At 46.8% G+C, this 24,160-nt stretch overlaps 1 protein-coding gene across 1 annotated transcript in view; it reads right to left on the reverse strand.

Annotated features, from left to right (window-relative positions):
• COL17A1 (collagen type XVII alpha 1 chain) overlaps positions 1-22,864 on the reverse strand; it is a 51,567-nt gene extending 28,703 nt beyond the window's left edge. Inside the window, exons 1-13 of the mRNA XM_033421082.2 lie at positions 22,554-22,864; positions 14,866-14,928; positions 12,933-12,977; positions 11,572-11,676; positions 10,385-10,519; positions 8,128-8,175; positions 7,185-7,220; positions 6,117-6,164; positions 4,595-4,738; positions 3,208-3,366; positions 2,541-2,612; positions 1,152-1,223; positions 257-325 (exon numbers count right to left, since the gene is read on the reverse strand). Coding sequence (XP_033276973.2) covers positions 257-325; positions 1,152-1,223; positions 2,541-2,612; positions 3,208-3,366; positions 4,595-4,738; positions 6,117-6,164; positions 7,185-7,220; positions 8,128-8,175; positions 10,385-10,519; positions 11,572-11,676; positions 12,933-12,977; positions 14,866-14,917 — 985 coding nt within the window. The 5' untranslated portion in view covers positions 14,918-14,928; positions 22,554-22,864. The remainder of the gene's footprint in view (positions 1-256; positions 326-1,151; positions 1,224-2,540; positions 2,613-3,207; positions 3,367-4,594; positions 4,739-6,116; positions 6,165-7,184; positions 7,221-8,127; positions 8,176-10,384; positions 10,520-11,571; positions 11,677-12,932; positions 12,978-14,865; positions 14,929-22,553) is intronic.
• Positions 22,865-24,160: the final 1,296 nt, after the last annotated feature.

Genomic DNA, 24,160 nt, shown 5'->3' on the forward strand with positions numbered 1-24,160 from the left:
AGGGTGGGGGCTGGGGTGTGAATGCCTGACCCTGGGCAGGCGTGGAGCTTCCTGGCCCCCTGGGACAGGAAGGCCAAGGTAAGGTAAGGGGCATACCCACCTGCCCACTCCTGAAAACAACCAAGAGGCCCGTGGGGTGAGTCCCATTGGCAGACCTCAGACCACCAATGGGTTATGTCCCCTCCTGCCACGTGTCACTCAGAAACAGCTCTTCCTGTGGGCCAGCCTGCCCCCAGCAGCTGGGGACAGCACTCACCTGTGGAGGTGGACACCCCAGTGCTCACAACGGCAGGGCTCTGGGGCATGTTTCTCTTCACACCATATGCTGCAAGAGAGGAACCTATGAATGAGCAGAGCCAGCATAGGAGGGCAGCTCCACGCTGGGTGGAAGCAGCCTGACCCACCCTGGCCGACAGGCAGCCTCCCCAGGTGAGAGGAAGATATTGGGTTGGCCACAAAGTTCATTCGGGTTTTCGGTAGCATCCTGGACGAACTTTTGGCCAACCCGATAATAATGAACAGAATAATAATGAATAATGGAATCAACTCTCTCCCACCTTGGGGGCAGCAGTGAGTTTAGATGAAAACGTCTATGATATAATCCCCATCCTTGGAGGACCATTCCAAAGACCACCTCCCCCGTGAAGTCCTCCCAGACCCTCCCACATTTCCTTCCCTTCTGAATTCCTTCAGCTAACACCTGCTCTGCACAGCTTGATTCATGCTCTCTAACAGGATCCCCCAGATGTTTCATGTGTCTTAGACTTTCTGCTCCAACTTAACAGTAAGCAAGTTGAGTTCAAAGGCTGAGGCTCGCACCTTTTCTGTCCCCCACCCCGCCGGGTGCACTATAAAGTCAGCCAGATGATTGACTTGCAGTGACAGTGGGCTGTCAAGGACAGCAGTGAGACATGGGGATATACAGGAGAAACCTCCAGCACAGGGTCCCACTCATGTCTGAGCCAGCACATGATTCAGGTTGGCATCTCTGGGTCGAGGTGTGGAGGGTTGTTTCTTTGGTGGGAAAGGTCGATTGATTTTTAGGGACATTTTTGCCCCTCTAATTCCCTTGTTGAAAAGGGCTATTGTGAGTTATAGCTGCAAAGAGGCGTTATTTCCCATCCCCTAGGCTCCAAACCCCAGTTACGGACCTGTGGAGGTGGTGGTCATGCCATGGGACAGGGCGGGTGAACTGGGGGCCAGATTGTTCTGCATGCCAAACACTGTGAGAGGAATTGAGGACAGGTGAGTGCAGGTACATAGAGGAGGCCCCCCCAGGTTAAGGCAGCCAGTCCCAGGAGCTCCCCAAACCACTTTCACAAGTAATGCCTTTGCATATGACAGAGATCCCGGACATTCTCAGTTCCCACACTCTCACTGATGTGGCAATTTTTTTAATACCCCACCTCCCTACCCCAGGCAAAAGTTACTAAGCTCCATTTATTGAGTAGTTAGGTTCACACAACTTAATAGCGGTAGTTCGCATAGGGTCTGTTGCTGTATGCCTCAAAAATTTAAAATATCCCAGGGGTTCCCTTCCCTGCAGGACCCTTGGGTGCCGTGGTGTACAGTGTGGGAACTGTGGATACAGACACAGTGGAGGCTAAGAAGCACTGACTGGGCAGGACCCTTGTTTTCCTCCTTTCTTTTCTTGGCTCAAACACACAAAACTCCCCTCGCCCCCATTACGATTTCAAAGGCTGGTTATTTGTTGTTTTTAACAATGTGCAGAAGCTCATTCCTCCCCAGGTAACAGCTTCTCTTATTCCATCCTGTCTAGAGTTTGGGGCACAAGATCATGGATCCAACATCAGCCGGCCCTCCTCAGTCAGGACTTTGCAAAGTACTGATTGAATAGCAAAGGCAGGAGGAACAAAGCATGAAGCTGGTGTCTTCTGGGCTTGTGGGACTCTAGTCAATTGGAGGTGTTAAAATCAGAAGCCAAGAATACCAGCCATCACCGTATTTATTAGTCATGATATCACAGAGAGGAGGCAGATTGCTTTAACAAAAGATGTGGGCGGATCACTTATTCATGTATAGGCTATTACGATGTACGTGGAACTAGAGTAAACACATACTTCTTTAAAATGATCCTATGTTTGCCTTGGACGTTAAGCAGTAACATTATTGAGCCGCCAAGGAACTGCGATATTTATAAAAAGATGTGAAGTTAAGCTCTTTCTAAATTAACAATGCTTTCCACCTGAAAACATCCTGAGCTCTGCCTCACTTGGCCCCTTTATTTCCATCTCTCCACCTCTCCCATTAAGTAAGGGGACCAGAGCAGAATAAGCACGTAAGTGTGGTCTCCAGCGCCCTCCCCCTTAGCCCTTTCCCTCCGGGACTGAGCCGTGTCTCCTATGGAAGGTAGGTTCTGTGCCTTCTAACGCAGCTCCTTGGCTGCTAATTCCACGTTGCCATGGGCGTGGAGGAAGTCCTCATGCTCTTGGTCAGGAAGAACATCCTCCCTACAAACCATTCCATTGTCCTCACTAGGCAAGAGCATCCCTGTTTGTTTCAAGCTGGCAAGCACCGACCTGAGGAGCTGGTGCTGATTCCAGGCTGCAGAGCTGGGGAGCTGGAGGCCATGTTGTTTGGAACTCCAAAGACTGTGGGGGAAGAGGAAGGCTGGTGAGAGGACGTCCACACAGAACAGGGGCAAAGAAGCACAGGAAGAAAGGCCAGCACTGCATTGTGTTACATTTCTGTTTTTAGGAAAAACCTGGGCTCTTGCTTTGCAGCACAGAACCAACCATTAGTCTGTGGTGTGCCTTGGGTCATAACAGCCAATGGGCGGTCACAGGTCGGTGGGGTTTGAGTGGACATCAGTTCCAGCCAAGCCCCTCTTGTTAGTGACCATTTTACAGAGCAGGCACTTTAAGCCCAGAGAAGTTAAATGACCTCTTAAGGTCACACAGTTAATCCACATGGAGTGAAACCAGGTTCCTTACATTTGTTTTCATGTTCTTTCCCATTATATTTTTTTTTTGGATACACTGTACCATGTAGTCCTTTCCATAGGGGACCCACCAGAGGAAATGCCATAGAAGTTGAAGTTCCAGTGGAAAAATCTTGGGATGCTTGGCCACAGAAAGCCCCTCTAAGAAGCCTTGAGGATGGCAAGTGCCGGAGGGGTCATTCAGCTCCATCATAAGGCGTGGAGGGCTTAGCACTGGGAGGGGATGTGCACTGCAAGCCACGTACCTGATCCTGCAGAATAGGCATTGGTGTTGAGGAGGGATGAGCTCTGGGCTGTGATGTTGTTGTGATAGGTGCCCATGGAGGACCCTGCCGGCAGCGTGGAGGACCACATGTGGGAGGGAAGGTTGGCATCCAGGATGGTTGTGTCATAGGTGCCGGACACTGGAAACAGACATGCCCGACCACACCCCAGTGAGAGACAAACCCCCTCTGTACTGGGGGGATCCAGTGGGCTTGGTTTGCCAGGACTTTCCTGGTTTTAGCCTTGAAGATACCATGCCCTGGCAACCCCCTCAGTCTGAGGTGAACTGGGGCAGTTGGTCATCTCACTTCTGTTCGAAATCTCAGAGCTGGTGAAAACCTGACCTCTTGGGTTAGAAATTCTTGCTGGCTCTTGGTGAAATCTGAGGTAGGTAAATTTTGCTCTGCGGTCCACCCATTTCTCCTGCTAAGCCCCCTTTGCCACCCCCTGGTGCACTGTCCCCACCAACGGTCTCTCTCTCCCTCTGTTGCTGACTCCACCTTCCAAGATGCCATGAACCTGTGACTCCCTTACAGTAGAATTCCAGGCAGACAGCAGCACAGGTAGGGAAGCCCTCCGTCCCAAGGCCACGCCGCACGGGTGGCAGCCTTCTCCGGTTGAACCCTCCTTAAACATTCCCATGTGCCAACCAGACCCAAGGGGCACTCTGCCCCCAAGAGGGGCTATGGGTACTTCTTCAAGTCTGAAGTCAGTTCTGCCTATTTCTTATCTGAGAGGGAGTTAGCCACTCAGGTCACAAAGTACCCTGAGGTTTTGGTTTTATATTGAACAACACAAGATCACTATCTCAAGATGGTTTTTCTTCAGTAGTGAATGAGAGGAAAGCTTCACCTCATAGCAGAACTGGCTTCTTTCCTCATCTCCCCCAGAGACCTTGCCCTTGGTAGGCACGTGATATATGAATGCTGAACTACACTCATCCTGCTTGACTCCCCCCAGAGGCCCTCACATCCACACGGGCAGTGGCCGTGTCCGTCCTGCTCACTGTCTTTCCTCAGTGCCCGGTGCTTGGCATATAATAAATGTTCATTGGATGAATGAGTGAATGATAGAAGACACTGCAACTTTCCCCAGTAGTCTTCATTCAGGGAACCTGGCCAACACATTCCCAGGACATGTCAAGAATCTCCTGGGAGAGAATCTCTAGGATCTAGAGCCGGACTATAGCCAGCACATAGAATGGTTGACCAGATGGGGGTGAGAAGGGTGCATCCCACATTTTCTCGCTGCAGGAAGAGCAATGCTCAGGGTTTTGTGAAGTCTCTGCCACAGCCTGAAAGCCCTGCCCGGACACATCTGCCACCTTGTTCCCTTCCTTCCACAGCAGATCGGGGCTGTGGGGCTTACCTGACTGGGAGCTGGCTGTCACCAGTTTGGTCTCCACGGTGCCTTTCTTGGGGATGGGGAGTGTGTGAGAGGAATTCCGGGTGGGGCTCACGCTTGCTGATCGGCTTCCCTTGAGCAAACGCTTGACGTCATCCAATTCCGTCCCTGTAAAGGAATCCTCCGCTTTTTCATCAGGCCCAGGATTCCTTCCTGAGCCCAAGTGCAGTGGGAGGAACATTCGCGGCACTCTGAACACTAGGGAGGATGAAGCATCCACCTCACCCTCCGGGACATTTTTGGTTAGCCTTATAATTTTTGCCTTTTGTCCATTTATAGCACCGATTAACCTGGTGTTTTGTAATATTAGTGGCCGCATAAATACAGTGCCTCTACAAGGAGGTCAAAGTTTCAGTACATATTTCCTAATGAGACCTCATCAGACAGCACAGGGAAGATTCTGTGGCTGGAAGACACTGTCATCCTGGAACATTTACACCCAGGACAGTTGGAGCACCAGACCCCTTGAAACAAATGCTTCAGCAGTGGTCTCATCCCGGGTACAGGATGCCTCAGGTGTTGGGTCCCTGACCTTGTATGCTCTGTAGTGTCAAATGGAATTTGTGGCCCATAACTCTTAAATATTACACTGCTTTCCTGTGGGTTAACTGCAAGACCCTCTGGCTGATATAATCTGTAGCGAGGTGATTCAGTGGAGTGAGCACCCCGTGCCTCCTGAGGTGGCAAACAGAAGGGAGAGAGGCGTCGCGCAAGGGCAACGCACAGGACATCTTCAGACAACATTGCTGGAGGACTGCCCAGGCAGCCCCTCTCCCGAGAGCTCCATCCTTTGTGCTCAGCACCCCAAGCCTGGAAGGACTCAGGTGAGACAGCATCAGGCCTGGAGTCCAGCCCAGGCCCTGAGCTCTTTGGGCAAGTCCCAGGCTCTGATTGCTGAGCCACTCGACCCAGATCTTTCTCCTCCTAGTCTTTGTACTTGGCTCTCACCCATTTGGGCTCATTTCAAAATGGCAAACAACAGGAGTCCAACACAGTCAACAGACAGAGACCGGGAAATCCTTGACATTCGAGATAGAGTTCAAACTCTCACACTCTGCTTCTGAGCCTTCTCTAAGCTTCACCAGCCCCACTGCGTCCCCTCCTGCTCTTTTTCCTTCAGCTGCACCGAACCTTCCTCCCGTGTCTCTGCCCTCTCATCTCGCTGAGTCTAGCTGACCCACCCTTCAGTCTCCCTTCAAGTGACTGACTAGCCCGGGGAGACTCCTGTGGCCCCCACTCCCTCAGCTCCCTGAGCTGTCATGGTTGGTAGGTTTATTGTCTCCCCTTAGTCTGTGAACTGTGAAGCATCAGGGACCATGACTGACTCAGAGCTCCTCACCCCCCGCACCCAGCCCGGAGTCCCCGTCAGAGAAGGCCTTAGACATGTCACTTATGATGGAGTGACTGCACACACACGCGCACACGTGCACACACACACAGCAGTAGCCCTGGATTCCTGGATCCTTCCCAAGACCTGAGCACTTACATCGGGTAGATGGGGATGCACTCTGCAGTCGAACTCGGATCTCGCTCTCTGTACAGGGGAGAGATGGAGAAGCTGTGAATGAAGGAGCTTGGTTCACAGTGCCTGACACTGAGCTCTGAGCGGCAGATTATCTTTGGGCTGCTCTGCAATCTGTGTCCTGGGAACAGAAAAGCTAGGTGTGCCCAGGAAGAGTGCTTAGAAAGAGGCGTCTCCTCTCCACCCCCCAGCCTGCCCACAGCTAACCTCCCAGGCGCCTGGAGCAGAAACGCCAGGCTGAGCCCCGAGACTCCATCACGATCGGCAATGACCAGCCCCTTTCACAGGGCCCTCTCCGCAATAGCAAGACAATTCTAAAGCCTGTAGTGTTTCCTTAGCCATTCTGGCCTCTTTAGGGCAGAAAGTGGGTGATTTAACATTATGAGCTTCAGGTGGAGTATGGGCCTCTCTCGGACTATCAGCCTAAAGTTGTAGGTGGTCGGTATGTGCCTAACTTTCCAGTTACCAATACAACCAGGCCCCTGGGAAGTTTAGACTGGTCATTGAGAACTCCCGGGGCCTGTGAAGAATTCTGCCTTCCATATAGCCCTCACACGCTCCTTGCCACCCTCACCGGATATATCAAGGCCAGCTTTCTCCAGGACACGTTCCCTCCTAGGGCCTTATCTACAGGCAGTCGTGGAGAGTGCAAAACTCTCAGGGAGCCCTTTGTCCCCTGGAACGATGAAAAAGAAGGGCTTGTGCTCACTTTTTGCTGCACAAAGGCAATTACAGCACATCTTGTTAAAGTCACCCAGGAGGCCGGGTGCGAAACCAGATGTGACGCCAGCACCTTCAGACAACCCACAGCAGAGTGCGAACAACTCCGTGTACTTGCTAGGTCGCTGTCAAAATCTACCCTTCCCACCCTCATGGAGCCAGCGGAAGACGCCCAGATGCTACAGGCTCCTTAGAAGCCGTGACTTATTCATTCTTTACACCTCACATTTCCTGGCTCACAGCTGGACACACGTTAGCAGCTCAGAAAATACTGGTTCAATGAACTGAACTGAATCCAGCAACAGAGCTCACCTCGTGTTTGGCTCCGTCCTCTGGTTGAAGAAGACGCTGAGAAACAAAGGAAAGTAATATTAGGCACATATAAGAGGTGGCATGCTAAATATTTGTGACATGGAGGCAGACCTATTTGGGTGGGAGGTGGAGGTTGTTTTCATAGTGCGTTTATATCCAGATAGAAGCCTTAATGTATGGTGGGTGCTTAGTAGGTCATGCCCACATAGCCAAAGGGCAGAGCGAGTTTTGTAAGCCTCAGTGCATTTAGGGTGTTAAGTTAGCAAATGAATGTGAAGTTGGCTCACACTTAGTGTTCACTAAGGAAATTGTTTGGGAGCATGATGCATTCGGACTGGCTGACCACACTGATCAACTGTATCAAATGACTGCCAGGTCCTTCCCTTTCCAGGTCTTTTGTTAGAGACTGCCTTCATTTTCCCACTGTATGCAAATAAATGCATGAAATTATAATCACTGTAAAATCAATGATCATATCACAAATTCATATGCACAGTGAGAACCCAAGAATGTGGACTAAAGATTTAAAGTCATGTGAAGATACAGCCTAGGGTTTCATTTGGTTAAAATGTGTCCCTTTGAGACTGCTCTGGAGGAGGTGCTGGGATGTTTGACATCTGCGCATTCTAAGCCCTGCTCCCCTTTGCAGGGAGGTCTCTGTGGGTCCTGTGGAAGGAAAAATCCTGACTGTTGCCTGGCCTGAGGGCTTATCTGTCCAAGCCTGAGCCTTGTATGAATAACTTGCCATTTCACGAGCAAAGGCTTATGACAGCAAACTAATGTGGCTGACAGTCCCCTTAAGATGCTTCAGGATAAAGAGCAGGGAAGAGGGGTCAGCAGAGGTCAAACTCCTCGAGAAGAATCCGCTTAACTCATGACGCTCCCCCTCTATCCCCGCCAGGCACGTTTGACCATTTCTACAGAAAATAAGGATAGGACATACCAAATTCCTTCCGAGGGTACTCAGGGGAAGAGTTGCCGCTGGAGCTCCCTGGAGAGAGGAAAAAACACTTAGTACAAATGGCCCCTTAGGCGCAAACGGCTTCCCAGAGAGTGGGTCCTTTCTGAAGCTCTGCAGCCTGGGTGTTCAGCACCAGATTTAAACAGGATTCGCCCAATGGATGTGCTTGCGGCACTCCCTTCTGGTCACTGATCTACTTTGGTGGGGCAAGGTTTGAGCAAAGGAGAGCAGGAAGTTTTCGTTTCCTTTCTGTTTTCACGTCCTCAACTGCATTGGCCCTATGCAGTGCTGACACCAGCGAACCGGCTCTGATCAAATGAACGTGCTGTCAGCACCAGGGGTTCTCTGACTCCATGCAGCTTGTCCCGGATGTGGGCCTTGTAAAATGAAGAGACAAGCCCACGTGCCGGCAGAGTAGCAGGAAGCACTGTGGTGACCCCATCCACCTGGCCTAGGTTTGGGGCTCTCCCTACACCTGGCAGCCGTGGGTCAAAATCATTTACTGGGGTACCCATCCTTAATCCTGCTTCTCTATCATTGGTACCCATATCCATTCACTCTTAGACCCATTTGCCGCCTGGCTTGTCTATTTTCCACTAAAATGTTTCTTCAGATCACCAGGAACTCCAGTAACCTTAGGAGCAGGACCCAGATGTCTTCCTCTCGCCTTCTCCTTCTTGGTCATGAGTGCTCTCCCTCCCTCCCTCCCTCCCTCCCTTCCTCTCTCCCTCTCTCTGACTTCAGTGGCATCACCATTGACTCCTCCTCCTTTCTGTGATCTGGCTGTTCTTTCTCCATCTTCCCCCAACTTTATCTTTCTATGCTCCCTTCTGCTTTTTTTTTTTTTTTTTTTTGCGGTACACGGGGCTCTCACTGCTGTGGCCTCTCCCGTTGCGGAGCACAGGCTCCGGACGCGCAGGCTCAGCGGCCACGGCTCACGGGCCCAGCCGCTCCGCGGCATGTGGGATCTTCCCTGACCGGGGCACGAACCCGTGTCCCCTGCATCGGCAGGCGGACTCTCAACCACTGCGCCACCAGGGAAACCCCCCTTCTGCTTTTAAACTCTTTCCTTGGCCAACTCCTTCAGTTTTCCAACCTCTACTAACAACTCCTTGTGAAAAACCCCAAACCGGGTGTCTTGCCTTGACTTCTCCCCTTAGTGCAAGTCCTGTGTGTCCCACTGCCTGCGTGGTACCCCCACCAGAAAGCTGTGGCAGCAGCTCTACTTTAGGACAAAATAACTGAACTCATCCACTGGGAGGCCTCCCCCTGGCCTCCCTGCTTCAGTTCTTGGCACCACAATGAACCCAACCACCTGTGTCTGAAATCTCAGTGGAAACACTGACTCCTTTTTCTCCCTTCCCCCCAAAATTGAATAATTAACAAGCCTGTCAATTCCAGCTCTGCAACACCTTTCACTCCAGGTCCTCCTGTCAGCTCCCATTGCTACCACCGCAGTCCCGGCCAAGGTTCCCCTCCCCGGACTACTGATCACCTCCTAACTTGTCACCGCGTTCAGCCTCTTCCCGCCCTATGCGTCCTGAGCATGGCAACCAGAGTTCTAGTCCTGGACCACAGACACGATGGACGCTTTTGCTCAGAAATCTCTGTGGCTCCTCACTGTGTGCAGAATAAAGCCCAAACGTCTTGGCCTAGCACCGAATCTGAGTCTTTCCATCTCTCTTCACACAAGTACCACTGCTGCTCGTACCTGAGCCCTGGACTCCCGTCTTCGCTGTGCTGCTGTTCCTGCAGCCTGGAACAGACCGGCTCTCCATCGGGTAAAGGCCTTACACATCATGAAGGCCCAGCTCAGATGCCACCTCCCACATAGACTCTTCCCTGAAGACCCATCTGGAAATATAATCCCCTTCTACTTTACATTATAGTTTATCTGTCATCTTAACTTGTCTATTAGATTCTAGGCCCTCTGAAGACGATCCAGGTCTGATTCATTTAAGCGTCCATCCAGGCATTCTGCACGGCATTAAACGCCTGGTACATATCTGATAAAATACCAGTTGAAAAAGTGACTAAATGGATAAATGAATAAATGAGGGGTCGATAAATCAACAAAATCCCCAAGTAACCTGAGTCCATAAAAGAACCGAAACAAGAGTGGAAAGAAAGGTGGGAAGGCCCAGGTGAAGACAGGTGGCTGAGGCTTCAGTCTTCAAAGGATGAGAGAAGTTACTGAGGGAAGAGAGTAGCTCTCTCTTAAAGTCTGTGGGACCGGTACCTTCGTATGTTCCATGGCGGGTGACGTGCGTTTTTCTCTCAAAGGTCGAGCCTGGTGAGTTGGGCAGAGTGGAGGCCAAGTCACCAGGGGCCCTCCTGTAACTGGAGGTAGAGGCATTGCCTCGTGTGCTCCCACCTACAAGAGGGGAAAAAGCACAGACCCTCAGAGCACTTCACAGATTGACATACGGTTCCACTAAGTGCACGCAGACTGCTCCTAATAAAGGAGGGCCCTGTGGAGGGGCCAGAGGACTTCAGGAGAGCACGTCCGAAGGGATCCACCCCTCAGCATTCCCGTGGCTGCTCAGAAATGGGAGATGGAATTATTGCTACTGGAAGGTAGGGAGGTCCTTTATGTCTGTGGCCAAAGTGCATGGAAATGGAGAAGCGGGATGTTTCTTGAGGACCTGGCCTGCAATCGTAGAGCACTGCTGGGTGGACTAGAATACAACCCCACGTGGAAGTATTCCTCGAGAGGTAAGGGCAGGCGCTGCACTTGGTCAGCCCAGCTGTTTGCCTGTCTTGGGTCTTTTCTTTAGTGTCATTCCAAGATTTTAAAAATGGCTTCAGCGGTAGTGTGTGTGTGTGTGTGTGTGTGTGTGTGTGTGTGTGTGTGTGTGTGTGTGTGTGTGTGTGTGTGTGTGTGTGTGCGCGCGTGCGTGCGTGTGTGTGTGTTTTCCCTGCTTTGTTTTGTTTCAGTTTGAAAGCTACCATGAAAGAATGCTTCTTTGGGAACAACTAGGCCTGTGTTGGACGCTTGCCCAGTGGAAATGCACAAAGTGTGGGTTCATATGTCACCAGATTTCCTTAGCACAGTAACCCAATCGTTAAGTTTCTTTTGTTGTTGTTAATTCAAACTGTAAACCCTCAGACAGGCACACCCTTTTCTAAAAGAGATGACTTAAAGAGAGTAATTCAGTGGGAAAGGCGTCAACTCCCCAGGAAGCCTTCTTAATTAATTATTGTTATTTATATCGGGGGACAGAATGATAACTGATTCCATTTTAAGTAGGCTTCAAATGTGGATAATTCGAAAGTCTCACCTTTGGTGGGATGTGTGTCCTTTACACAGCTCTTTGGGGTATTTGGAATGGGTGACAAACAGTGGTAATGGTCTCCCTCCATTCAGGACCCTCTCTCTCCCTGTCCATCTGCCCTACCCCAGCCCTCACACCAGCAGGCACTTACTTGAGTTTATGTAGCCGCTGCTGCCATGCATCAGGCTCTGTTTCTCCAGCCGGCTCCCTCCACCAAGAGAGCCTGTTTTAGCATAGCCATTGCTGGTGCCCCCTTCTGCAGAGAGGAGGAGCAGGTGACAAGTTACAAGTGGAGTCAGTGCAGAGGGTTTCCTCGTTCCCTGCCCCTCGGAAGCCTTCCCTGGCTTCTCACCCACGAGGCTCTTGGTTTGGGGCCCCTTTCCCACCTGCACTGCACGATACATGCTGCCGTGCTCTCGGTTTGTTTGTTTTTGATACAAATGCCAAGAGCAAATATTCTACCCAATTTAAAAAAAAAGTTCCCTGGGTGGAGCATAGCAAGTTGCTGATTAGGAAAATTAAATATTTGAAAAGTCAGCAAGTGATGAAAACTCCTTGAGGCCAAGGCCTGGGTTGGGCTTGCTTTTTTTGAATGCCTGGTCGGTACACTGGACATGGCAGCCACTGGAAGTGTTGGAGGGATGAGTGAGAGCTCTGGGTTGCTGGTGTTTCACCTGGCAGCCCATCGTGCTCCAACCTCGTGTGTGGATGGAGGAGAGGGATCTCCCCACTCCCCACATTGAGCCAGGCTTCCCGAGAGGTGCAGGGCTAGTTTGAGGGCTCAGATCTCCATTATAGAATCCACTAACCCTAATAACCTCCCGAGAAAAAAGTGGATTCAGACAGAAGCCTGGCTGTGGTTCCCTCCTCCACCCCAGGCCCAGGCTGGATAAGATTTCTGAAATTTTAGTGTCTAGATCAGGCAAACTTATAGAGACAGAAAGTAGATTTGTGGTATTCAGGGGCTGGGAAGAAGGGAGGGGGAATGGGAGTGACTGCTAATGGCCGTGGAGGGTTTTTTTGAGTGATGGAAATGTTCTAAAATTAGATTGTTGCAAAGGGGCTGCACGACTCTGTAAATACACTAACAACCATTGAATTATACACTTTGAACGGGTGGATTTTGTGGGATATAAGGTAATTTCAATACAGCTGTTTAAAAAAAAGATTTCAGGGCTTCCATGGTGGTGCAGTGGTTAAGAGTCCGCCTGCCAATGCAGGGGACACAGGTTCGTGCCCTGGTCTGGGAAGATCCCACATGCCGTGGAGCGGCTAGGCCCGTGAGCCATGGCCGCTGAGCCTGCGTGTCCGCAGCCTGTGCTCCGTAACAGGAGAGCCCACAATAGTGAGAGGGCCACGTACCGCAAAAAAATATATAATAAATAAATAAATAAAAGATTTCAGATATTTTGGACTTGCTCAACGGGAGAGTGAGTACCCACGGAAAAGGTTACATGTGGAGCCCTTCACACAGGCCTTACTGAGAAGAAAGCTCTCAAGATGGTCACTTACTTGGTGGTAAGGACGTAAGTCTTGTAGTTATTGTTTCCGTGATAACTAGAAAAACACAAAGAAAAGATGAGATCTTAAGTAATGTACTGAAATCTCTGTACTTTGGCAAGGTCTCACATCGTTCACAGGTTCGGCTCATTAAATTAGGTTCAATATAGACTTTTATACACTTGTGCTTTAAGGTATTTGATCTGACCCACTGTAAAAGCAAATAGGTGCAATAACAATAGGGCTTAACGTACCTGGAAAACAGGTTTATATCCCTTTGGTACCAAAAGTAGTTAGTTACCCACTGATTTGAACAATGAGTTGTCTTGCATTAATGTCTCTCATATAACAATTAGATCTAGTCCAGGCCTGGATTTGCCCTTGAAGGAGGATCAGGCCCTCAAGTCACTCTCTTTCTCTGCACTGCCCCTTCTAAATGGTCACCCGGTCCAGCTGAGGCCAGCATATCATCCTGGCTGATTACACTGTGATGCGAATAATTACCTTGAACCTCTTTATGAATTTGGGGGTGTCTCAAGGACATCATAATTCATTCTAAAGTCTTCAGGGCCACCCCTGAGTGTGAGGAGGTGTAGGAAGGAAGGGGGTCGGTAAGTCACATTTGGTGCTTGGACAGATGAACATCCAAGACAGACTTGAAGATCCAGTCCCTTTGCCTCCCGAAACTGAGAAGACTCCAAGTGATGGTGAGTCTATAGAGGTCACAAAAGCTTCCGGTGTTTTTGGAAAACACCAGTTAGAAGAAAAACCTCTTGCCTTCCTGAATCACTCTCTCCTCTACAGCAGCATGGGGAGGTGAGTAGATTCCCGAAACCGTAACTGGGCCAATTCTGTGCTCTGCCTGTGACCATCACCAACCACTACCTCCCTCTGGGTTGGACATCAAGGAGCACCTATCTAGCTAAGGTCGCTGGTTTCTAGAAGCACCCTTCTCGTGCACACGCCCAAGCATATTCATATGCGTGTTGTGTATGCACGTATGGTTGGTGAAAGGAGAAAAGGATGAAGAAGATTGTGGGGCATCACTTTGTGCTGCTGGCAACGGCTGCATCCCACACCGGTCGTACTGCTCCCTCACCCTTTCCTTCACCCTGCGTGTTCCTATTAGCTTGGTGGTCCTAGCAGCGACATGGCGTTATGAATGGAGCAGAAGCATCATTCTATGCGTAAAAGGAAATGGTTTTTCAGACTAAAATGGCAGCTTGATTTGAATGATAGTCCTTGAGCTTCCACTAAACCTCTCATTGTGTGGACCTTTGGGATCCTATGACACATAAAAATAAATTCTTGCTTAAGCTGAAAGTTCCAAGTCTGTGGAGCCAGAATTTTTTATTGGCAATATATGAAAGTCACAGGATAAATGAAAGAGTCAGAGCTGTTAAGGGGCTATTTTAATGTCTCTGAGTTTATTATTTGGGCAGTTTCACAAAAGAAATCTGTCTGTTTTCAGTTTTCAGTGTAGACTGCAACTGTGACACCAGTGTGATTCCAACTTTGTCCCTGCAATAATGGGATATTATTCTCTTGGATTTCTGTTGCCCTGTATCCCTAAAATAGAACACGGATAAATAAGCTGTTGTAAATTCATTCAACAGGATATTATGAAACCATTAAAAATGCTGGTTATAAAAACTGTAACATAGAAATGGTGATTTTCATCTTTGAAGAAAAAGCAGAACACATTTTGATTACACGTGTGTTAAAAAAATCAACAAAAGGCTTCTTATAAAAAGAAATAGTCTATTTAGGAAAACGTTTAAAATGATACAGTGGGGAAAAAAAGCAAAAAGAAAAAGCTAAGAAAAAACTAAAAACAAAAGAAATAGAAAAAAAGATAACAGTAGTTGTGGTAGAATTAGGAATAAATTATTTACTCTTTCCAAAAATTTTTTTACTTTTATAATGACACGTTTCATGCGCTTACGTCTTTCAGTGACTTCACTGCCATCTCGTTTGTTCTTCTTGGTTACATCCATACCATCGCCCCCTATGGAAAAAGCCAGAAACCATGAATAACCACGTCTATGACCATCACTTCATAAGTATAGGTCCCTACTATTCAAGCTGAGAACCAAAACTTGATTCCTAGAATTCAAAGCATAATTCTTTCGTGTGTATATTTTTTTAACAAGAGTCATTCCCACTTCCTGTATCAGTGAGAAAGTAATTTGATAGTTCCACCTTGGATTCTACTCCTTTGTATTGGGATTTTTTTTTTTTTAATTGAATGGAGACACCAAAATTTATCTCATTCCCCACTGATAAAGATGTAAATTGATTTCAACTTTAACTTTTTATAATACAATATATATACAAACAGGGAGAATAGGACAACGAATATCCCTGTTCCCATAATCCAGCCACAACAATCAAAAATTCATAACCTGTTTCTTTTTTAATTTTATTTTTTTATACAGGTTATTAGTCATCCATTTTATACACATCAGTGTATACTGTCAATCCCAATCACCCAATTCATCCCACCACCACCCCCCACCCCTGCCGCTTTCCCCACTTGGTGTCCATACTTTTTCTTCTACTTCTGTGCCTCAATTTCTGCTCTACAAACTGGTTCATCTGTACCATTTTCTAGGTTCCACATATATGCGTTAATATACGATATTTTCTTTTCTCTTTCTGACTTACTTCACTCTGTATGACAGTCTCTACATCCATCCACGTCTCTACAAATGACCCAATTTCATTTCTTTTTATGGCTGAGTAATGTTCCATTGTATATATGTACCACATCTTCTTTATCCATTCGTCTATCGATGGGCATTTAGGTTGCTTCCATGACCTGGCTATTGCAAATAGTGCTGCAATGAACATTGGGGTGCATGTGTCTTTTTGAATTATGGTTTTCTCTGGGTATATGCCCAGTAGTGGGATTGCTGGGTCATATGGTAATGCTATTTTTAGTTTTTTAAGGAACCTCCATACTGTTCTCCATAGTGGCTGTATCAATTTACAGTCCCACCAAAAATGCAAGAGGTTTCCATTTTCTCCACTCTCTCCAGCATTTGTTGTTTGTGATTTTCTGATGATACCCATTCTAACCAGTGTGAGGTGATACCTCATGTAGTTTTGATTTGCATTTCTCTAACAATTAGTGATGTTGAGCAGCTTTTCATGTGCTTCTTGGCCATCTGTATGCCTTCTTTGGAGAAATGCTTATTTAGGTCTTCTGCCCAATTTTGGATTGAGTTGTTTGTTTTTTTAATATTGAGCTGCATGAGCTGTTTATATATTTTGGAGATTAATCCTTCGTCCATTGATTCATTTGCAAATATTTTCTCCCATTCTGAGGGTTGTCTTTTCATCTTGTTTATGGTTTCCTTTGCTGTGCAAAAGCTTTTAAGTTTCATTAGGTCCCATTTGTTTATTTTTGTTTTTATTTCCATTACTGTAGGAGATGGATCAAAAAATATCTTGCTGTGATTTATGTCAAAGAGTGTTCTTCCTATGTTTTCCTCTAAGAGTTTTATAGTGCCCAGTCTTACATTTAGGTCTCTAACCCATTTTGAGTTTATTTTTGTGGATGGTGTTAGGGAGTGTTCTAATTTCATTCTTTCACATGTAGCTGTACAGTTTTCCCAGCACCACTTATTGAAGAGACTGTCTTTTCTCCATTGTATATCCTTGCCTCCTTTATCATCAATTAGTTGACCATAGGTGCGTGGGTTTATCTCTGGGCTTTCTATCCTGTTCCATTGATCTATATTTCTGTTTTTGTGCCAGTACCATATTGTCTTGATTACTGTAGCTTTGTAGTATAGTCTGAAGTCAGGGAGTCTGATTCCTCCAGCTCCGTTTTTTTTCCTTAAGACCGCTTTGGCTATTCAGGGTCTTTTGTGTCTCCATACAAATTTTAAGATGATTTTTTGTTCTAGTTCCATAAAAAATGCCATTGGTAATTTGATAGGGATTGCATTGAATCTGTAGATTGCTTTGGGTAGTATAGTCATTTTCACAATGTTGATTCTTCCAATCCAAGAACATGGTATATCTCTCCATCTGTTGGTATCATCTTTAATTTCTTTCATCAGTGTCTTATAGTTTTCTGCACACAGGTCTTTTGTCTCCCTAGGTAGGTTTATTCCTAGATATTTTATTCTTTTTGTTGCAGTGGTAAATGGGGGTGCTTCCTTAATTTCTCCTTCAGATTTTTCATCATTAGTGTATAGGAATGCAAGAGATTTTTGTGATTTTTTTTTTTTTTTTTTTTTTTGTGGTACGTGGGCCTCTCAATGTTGTGGCCTCTCCCGTTGTGGAGCACAGGCTCCAGACGCGCAGGCTCAGCAGCCATGGCTCACGGGCCTAGCTGCTCCACGGCATGTGGGCTCTTCCTGGACCGGGGCACAAACCCGTGTCCCCTGCATCGGCAGGCGGACTCTCAACCACTGCGCCACCAGGGAAGCCCTGTGCATTAATTTTGTATCCTGCAACTTTACCAAATTCATTGATGAGCTCTAGTAGTTTTCTGGTGGCATGTTTAGGATTCTCTATGTATAGTATCATGTCATCTGCAAACAGTGACAGCTTTACTTCTTTTCTGATTTGGAGTCCTTTTATTTCTTTTTCTTCTCTGATTGCCATGGCTAGGACTTCAAAAACTATGTTGAATAATAGTGATTTGATTCCTAGAATTCAAACTTGAATTCAAAACTTGATTCCTAGAATTCGAAGCATAATTCTTTCATGTGTGTGTGTGTATATTGTGTGTGTGTGTGTGTGTGTGTGTATGTGTGTGGTACACGGGCCTCTCACTGTTGTGGCCTCTCCTGTTGTGGAGCACAGGCACCGGATGCGCAGGCTCAGCGGCCATGGCTCATGGACCCAGCCGCTCCGCGGCATGTGGGATCTTCCCGGACCGGGGCACGAACCCGTGTCCCCTGTATCGGCAGGCAGACTCTCAACAACTGTGCCACCAGGGAAGCCCCGTGTGTATATTTTTTAATGAGTCATTCCCACTTCTTGTATCAGTGAGATAGTAATTTAATAGTTCCACCTTGGATTCTATTCTTTTGTATTGGGATCTTTTTTTTTTTAAGGTCTAATTGAGCAGGCTGCCCCCTGCTGAATGTTAAAGGTCCTACATAGAAAATCTGGTGCCCTGACTATAAAACTTCCACTTTTTGCCCAAGTAACACATAGCTGAAGGATATCTGTCAAAGCACATGGTGCTTTCAACTAATTCATTTTGATGTATCCCATAATGTTCAGTGTTCTATATGGAGCTCTACGAATACAAGACATTCATGCTTCATTATTTAGAGTTCGGATGTGAGAATGATGTTTGATGGATTCAAATCAGGATAAAAATCATAATGGTCATACTTGTGTGGAACTTTACACTTCTTACAACATGAAACTTTCTCTTTGTAACACACCAGCCCTACTATGGTTATTTACAGACATAAGTAGTGAAAACATGAAGAAAATCAGTGTAAAATCTATTGAAATACATAGGAAAATATTTGTACATGTCATCTGTATTCTCCCTTCACTCTTACTCTGTGTTCTGAGTAGAAAAATCATTGAGATCTTGTCCGCTGTCCTGAAGCCTGGATGAGATAAGGCAAGGCTGACTTAAGGGGTGAGGCCGGGCTGGGGGGTGGGGAAGGAGCGTGATTCAGGCTTGAACACACAGAAGACCATGGCAAGGATCCCTGACCAACTGGGTGCATTTGGCTGTAGTTCCCAGTCTCAGGCTCTGCAGGGACTTGAAATCTGGCTTTCCCTGTGGTTCTCTCCTCCCAGCCCCCCAACCTTCCCTTCCTCCTCGTTTATTTGTTGGATGCAGTTCAAATTGGATTCTAGAATTCTGGAGCAAGCTACTTCTGCCCAGGACAACCCTTTCTTGAATGCTTTTAGTCTTTTTCTTCTGCCTGGTGACCTTAGGGTCTACTTATCCATTAGGTGCAATGGACACAGTGCCTAGCCCCATCATACTTTCAGGGGCCCACAAAAATGTTTGAACTTTTTTATAATCGAAAGGAAAAATGAACACAATCCAACCTGGATTATATTCTTTCAATGCAGGTTTTTTTTTTTGGTTTGTAGTTGTTGTTGTCATTGCTTGTTTCTTTCCTGGAGGCAGGACATCCACAAAGGCAAAATTATCTAGGGCCAACAGAAGTCCTACTGCAGCCCTGAATGACTGTCCCACTGAAAATCAAGACCACACAAGACCAACTGGTCAACTACCCAGGGAAGTTCACCAAGATCCACACACTTAGCGTCAGGGCCTGATCGAATGTGCCAACTTTTTGCTCATCAGAGTTTTTTAAATGCAGCAAGGAATGAGGCACTACGGAAAAACTCCTGGCTGCATCTGAGAAGACACAGTTCTTTGCAGGCATGTTTCCCAGAGCCAAAGAGCAGGGGCTCCATAAGCAATTTAACAATGGAGTCCAACCTCATTAGAGGGCCAAACCTAGCCTGTGACTGTCTGCATTCCAGCTATTACCTGTATGACTTATGTCACACCAACCTACCTACCACCTGACACCCTCTCTGAAATCCTTTGTTGAAGCATGAATTGCCTTTGGTACCTCTGAAATCCCTCCTCCTTTTTTTTTCCCCCAACTGGTCATTAGCTGTGAAGCAGGAGGTATTTTGGAGTTCAAATGCCCCTGGCTAAAAAAAAAAAAAAAAAAAAAATGCCCCTGGCTGCTGGTGGAGAGCCACCTAGGATGGCACCTGAATCGATATGAAATATTATCCTGAAAGGAACTGTTTATAACAATCCATGGAAACTTTAACTTCCCACAAGTTATTGCTTACTATGATCCTTTAATGAAAGTTGCTGCCGGCAGCTATAAATTTGGGTTTGGCTGGGTTGTTTCCACTTGTAGCCATCAAGGCAGACTGATGATAGCTCCACTCCATTTGTTAAGAGTCTCAGCGTCTAGGCAGCAAAACTGGCAAGTGTTTTCTTGCTCTTTCTGTACCCCGAGATATAACAGACATTTCTAGGTATCCCCCATCTTTTTCTTAGGTCCCAATGATGAAGCCTTAAGATCTGCAGCAAAAAGCCAAGAGTTCCCTAACTTCCAGAGGGCGTGAGGAGACAGCCTGCTAAGAAATCAGATGCCCCCCTCCAGGGCCTGGGGGCTCTTCACTGACTGGTGCTCTGGGATAGAAGGCCCCCTAGGTGGGTGCAGGTAGATTGGTTCTTGCCTCTCTCTCAGCCTGCAGCCCCTAAAATGGCTGCATCCCATGGCCTTAACACAATGATTTCTCGGGCCTGAAGTACACAGGACGGAGCTCTGCTGACTTTGCCAAAGCTCTTTCCCAGATTGATAGTCTGAAATGGCAGAGATGTTTTGGGAGGTGGATTCCTTTAAACCAGAGGTAATGGGAAGCTTTCTGTGAGTTATCAAAGGAAAATGATGGGTTGAGGCACAAATCTGGACAGGGATCATCCCATGGGGCCTATAGTTTTCCCACAGGACTTCCTTTTTAAATATTTTAAGTGCCGGTAGTTTTAAAAAGTGTAACTTAAGGGAAAGGAAAGTTACATGCCCAGGCACGTGTCTGAGCCTGCCTCTCCCAGCAGTGCTCATCTGTACAACTTCCTCCAAAAGCACTACTTAATGGAAGCACAGTCAAGTAGCATAATTTTAAACTTCTTGGATGTCTGAGCCACTTAACTAGAACTGAGGATAAGCGGGTCATTCAAGTTCTTAATTCCAAAATTATGTTCATTTCCATACATAGTTCTAAGGGGCTGCTCTGTGGCTATTTCAATACTTAATGTTCTTTTGAAGATGTAAAAATGATCCTGTGTCATTTTCTTATGTAAGAAAACACAATGCAAAATCCTTTTTCTACTTGTATGAGGTTTTTTCCTTTCCCCTTCATTTAAATGATGTCACATCCACCTGAAACTATTCCGATGAAGATGGGGTGTAACCCAGGCACAAACCGCTGATACTAACAGAAAACCACCTCACTGAACTTATTATAACAACTCATGAAACACTTGGTCTTTGACACAAAGAAGGGAATGGAGAAGCTAAGTGTTTTTCTACTTTCCAATCTCTGCATACTTTACATTGTAAAACAAAACAACAGAATAACCAAGGTGTGGGAAAACCACCCACTAGCTGTTGCTCTGTTAACAGAGAAGGGGCAAGCAGTTTGCAGGGGGTATGAATACCCATGCCCTAGCGTTAACTGTTTCAGAGGCTTCTGACCCCACACCACCCCACCCCCGTGGCTCCCCAGCAACGGGTCTCCAGCTTGCTGCATTTGGCATCCTCCATTTTCATAACCCAGGGGTGAGGGAGCTTGGGCCCTGGCTTTGTGATCATGCCGCTTGTTTTGAGCCATGTTTGGTTAAATCCTGCCGCCGCTAACAATGGCAAATGAGCCAAACCAGACAGATGCAAACTTCTTTCGGTCAGGCATAATTTAAGAATGTGGTTAGTCCTTAGGTCAAATCGGTTTCACCAATCTGGGTTTCTATCCAAGCTTGAAGCAGGACTCCTTGCTTTAACTGCCCCCACGTCAACTCTGATCAGATTCGTGTGAGTGTTTTGAAGGGGCTGAGAGTAAAGCAAGCCCCCTCTGACTCTCGAAGGGCTCCCTGGGGGGCTGGACATGTGCTTTCGTTTAGTTCCGACTTTGATCTGTGCCTTAGCTCTAAGAGAAAGCATGTGGGTGTAAGGAGAAACAATTCTCCTTTCCAAATGAATTTCTTTTAAAAGTCTCACTCACTACCTTTTATGGACAGAACAAATCCAACTCTTAAGGCTACTAATTGACCGCTTCTCAAAAGAAGTGAGGTACCACAGGCTTTGCCTACACTTCAAAAAGTAAAGTGGTAATTTGTCAGTTAGTAGTTAATGTGGTCCAGTGAGATACCTCAACTGGTAATTCTCACCCCAAAATGAATTCCTTTTGGCCCAAATTGGCCAGTAAAAGTAAGACAGATTTTTTTTTTCTTGTTCCAAGTTTGCCTCCAGGAAGTTTCTGGATTAATTATATCATTTCAGATATTCCACTTTACTTTAGATTAGGGGCAGTAATCGTCAAGCGTGATATACAGCAGTGTCCACCCACCCCTTGAGCTTTATCAGAACCTCCCAGCGCAGACACCCGGGCAGCACTTTGGTTCTTAGTTCTCAGGGGCTACTTCTAGAAGCCTCAACTCACCTACACTTTAACTTCACCTCTGAGCTGTCCTCTTGCTGTCAAGGGGAGAGAGGGGAAGTAGAGGAGGGTGGGGAGAGAGAAACTGATTGAGAGAGAAGGAATTATAAACTCATCATATTTTAAATAAAACAATTTAACACAAGTCCTTTTACACTACTGAAAACAATACCAAAGAAATCTGGCCACTGGAGCTCACTTTATCTTAACTGGCCTTTTTCTTCTCTTTCCCACTGACAAAACTTTCATGTTGTTCCTTTAAAAGACCTACCCTAAAAATAGAACACATGAGCCAAAGTAATCATTTATGATCAATTAATCACTTCAACCAGAACACTGGAAACTAAATAATGTCATCTCAGATTCTCTGACAAACATTGAAGTTCTCAGTGGCAAACCTCAAATTAAAATCTCACAAGAAGAGAAAACGGTCAAATTCCTATCACTTACCTAGGTTGAGGTGTTGAAGGAACCAGAAACAACTTTGAGTAAATGCCCCCTCTCTCCTTCTTCCCCTGACGTTTCCTTCTAGACGTTTGCTGTTCCCACTTTTTTTTATCCAGGCCCAGTCAAGGTGTGTTAGAGCTGAGTGATCTTTCAAAAATGTTCACTTCTTCTCTTGCCCTTGTTCCTTTCGGTTCTTTGCTTCCAAACAAGTCCTGACAAAGGTGTGTCGGCATTTACAGTGTGACTCCACCCTTCCAATTATCTGACACTTGCCGGATTAAAAAAAATCTGCCTCCAGGATCAAACTTTACAGGAAGCAGAAACCTTCTCCAGTTTAGGTGGATCAATCATTTATGGGCCATGGGGAAAAGGGAGCAACTGTTCAGAATAAGGAAAAGACATTTTATTGCTCCTCCTTACCTTCTACAGCCAGAGAGCTGCCACAACCCGGTATTCCCCTCGCGTGCTGCCATGGGAATAATCAAAATCCCCATGTGCGTGACTCATGGTGTAGCCAGGCATGTAGGGGCCTGTGGTCAAGGTCTGAGCCTGAGCCCTAGAAAAACTGTGAAGTTGACAGGATTTGTATTCAAGACCTGTTTCCCCTATACATACCTTTTCCCTCTTTCCCCCATTCTGACCCAACCCATGTCAATCTCACCTGGAGGAAACAGTGGGTGAACCAATTCAGAGTAAGACATTAATGACTGAAAATATAGAGCAATTGGTGGCATAGGGTTCATTTTTTAAAAGTAACCAGGTATAGTAATGCTGGGTCTAAGGAGTGATGTGAGTGACAGGATTTTAGGCATTTAGCCACCTAGTAATGGAAAGAGATACTGTTGGGGAGGGTTAAGGACGTTCTTGCCCCTCAATTCAGCACCCACATAGTCTCTACACATGCAAAGACATGTGTGGACTCCCAGAGGCCCTGTAACTCCAGGTACATTTCATGGGGCCATTAGACTTTTGTAAGAGGGCCAATTTGCGCCAATCTAGAAAGTTCTCATGAGCACCTGGATAGCATCTGGCTTTCTGGGACCCCTGAACACTAACTTGAGGGACTTCCCTGGCAGTCCAGTGGTTAAGACTTCACCTTGCAATGCAGGGGGTGCAGGTTCGATCCCTGGTTGGGGAGCTAAGATTCCACATGCCTCTGGGCCAAAAGAACAAAACATAAAACAGAAGCAATATTGTAACAAATTCAATAGAGACTTTAAATATGGTCCACATCCCTCCATAACCCCCCCGCACAAAAGAGTAATTTGAGACTCTTGGTGTTGGGAATATGGGAAGTCTGACCCTAGAACTCACGCAGGTGGTTCTTTGGAACCGTAGCATCTTCTTGGGACCCAATGCCAGGTTTGGATTCCCTGTTCTGAGGCATTATTCGAAGATCCTGGAGGGGAGCTGAGGAATTCCTGTAGCATAGTGCCCATGCATGTCTACACTGTGCTACTGTGGGTACTCACACTGCATGGGAGGGTAGCAGACAACTAAGCACCCCTTGTGGGATTCTCACTCCTAAGCTCCCAATATTTCTGCATTGAAGTCACTCATTTCAGACCCCTTTCAATGGTCTAGAATGTGACACTTATTGGGTTCTTGTT

Source organism: Orcinus orca, chromosome 14 (genome assembly GCF_937001465.1).
Source record: "Orcinus orca chromosome 14, mOrcOrc1.1, whole genome shotgun sequence".
Classification (NCBI taxonomy): Eukaryota; Metazoa; Chordata; class Mammalia; order Artiodactyla; family Delphinidae; genus Orcinus; species Orcinus orca.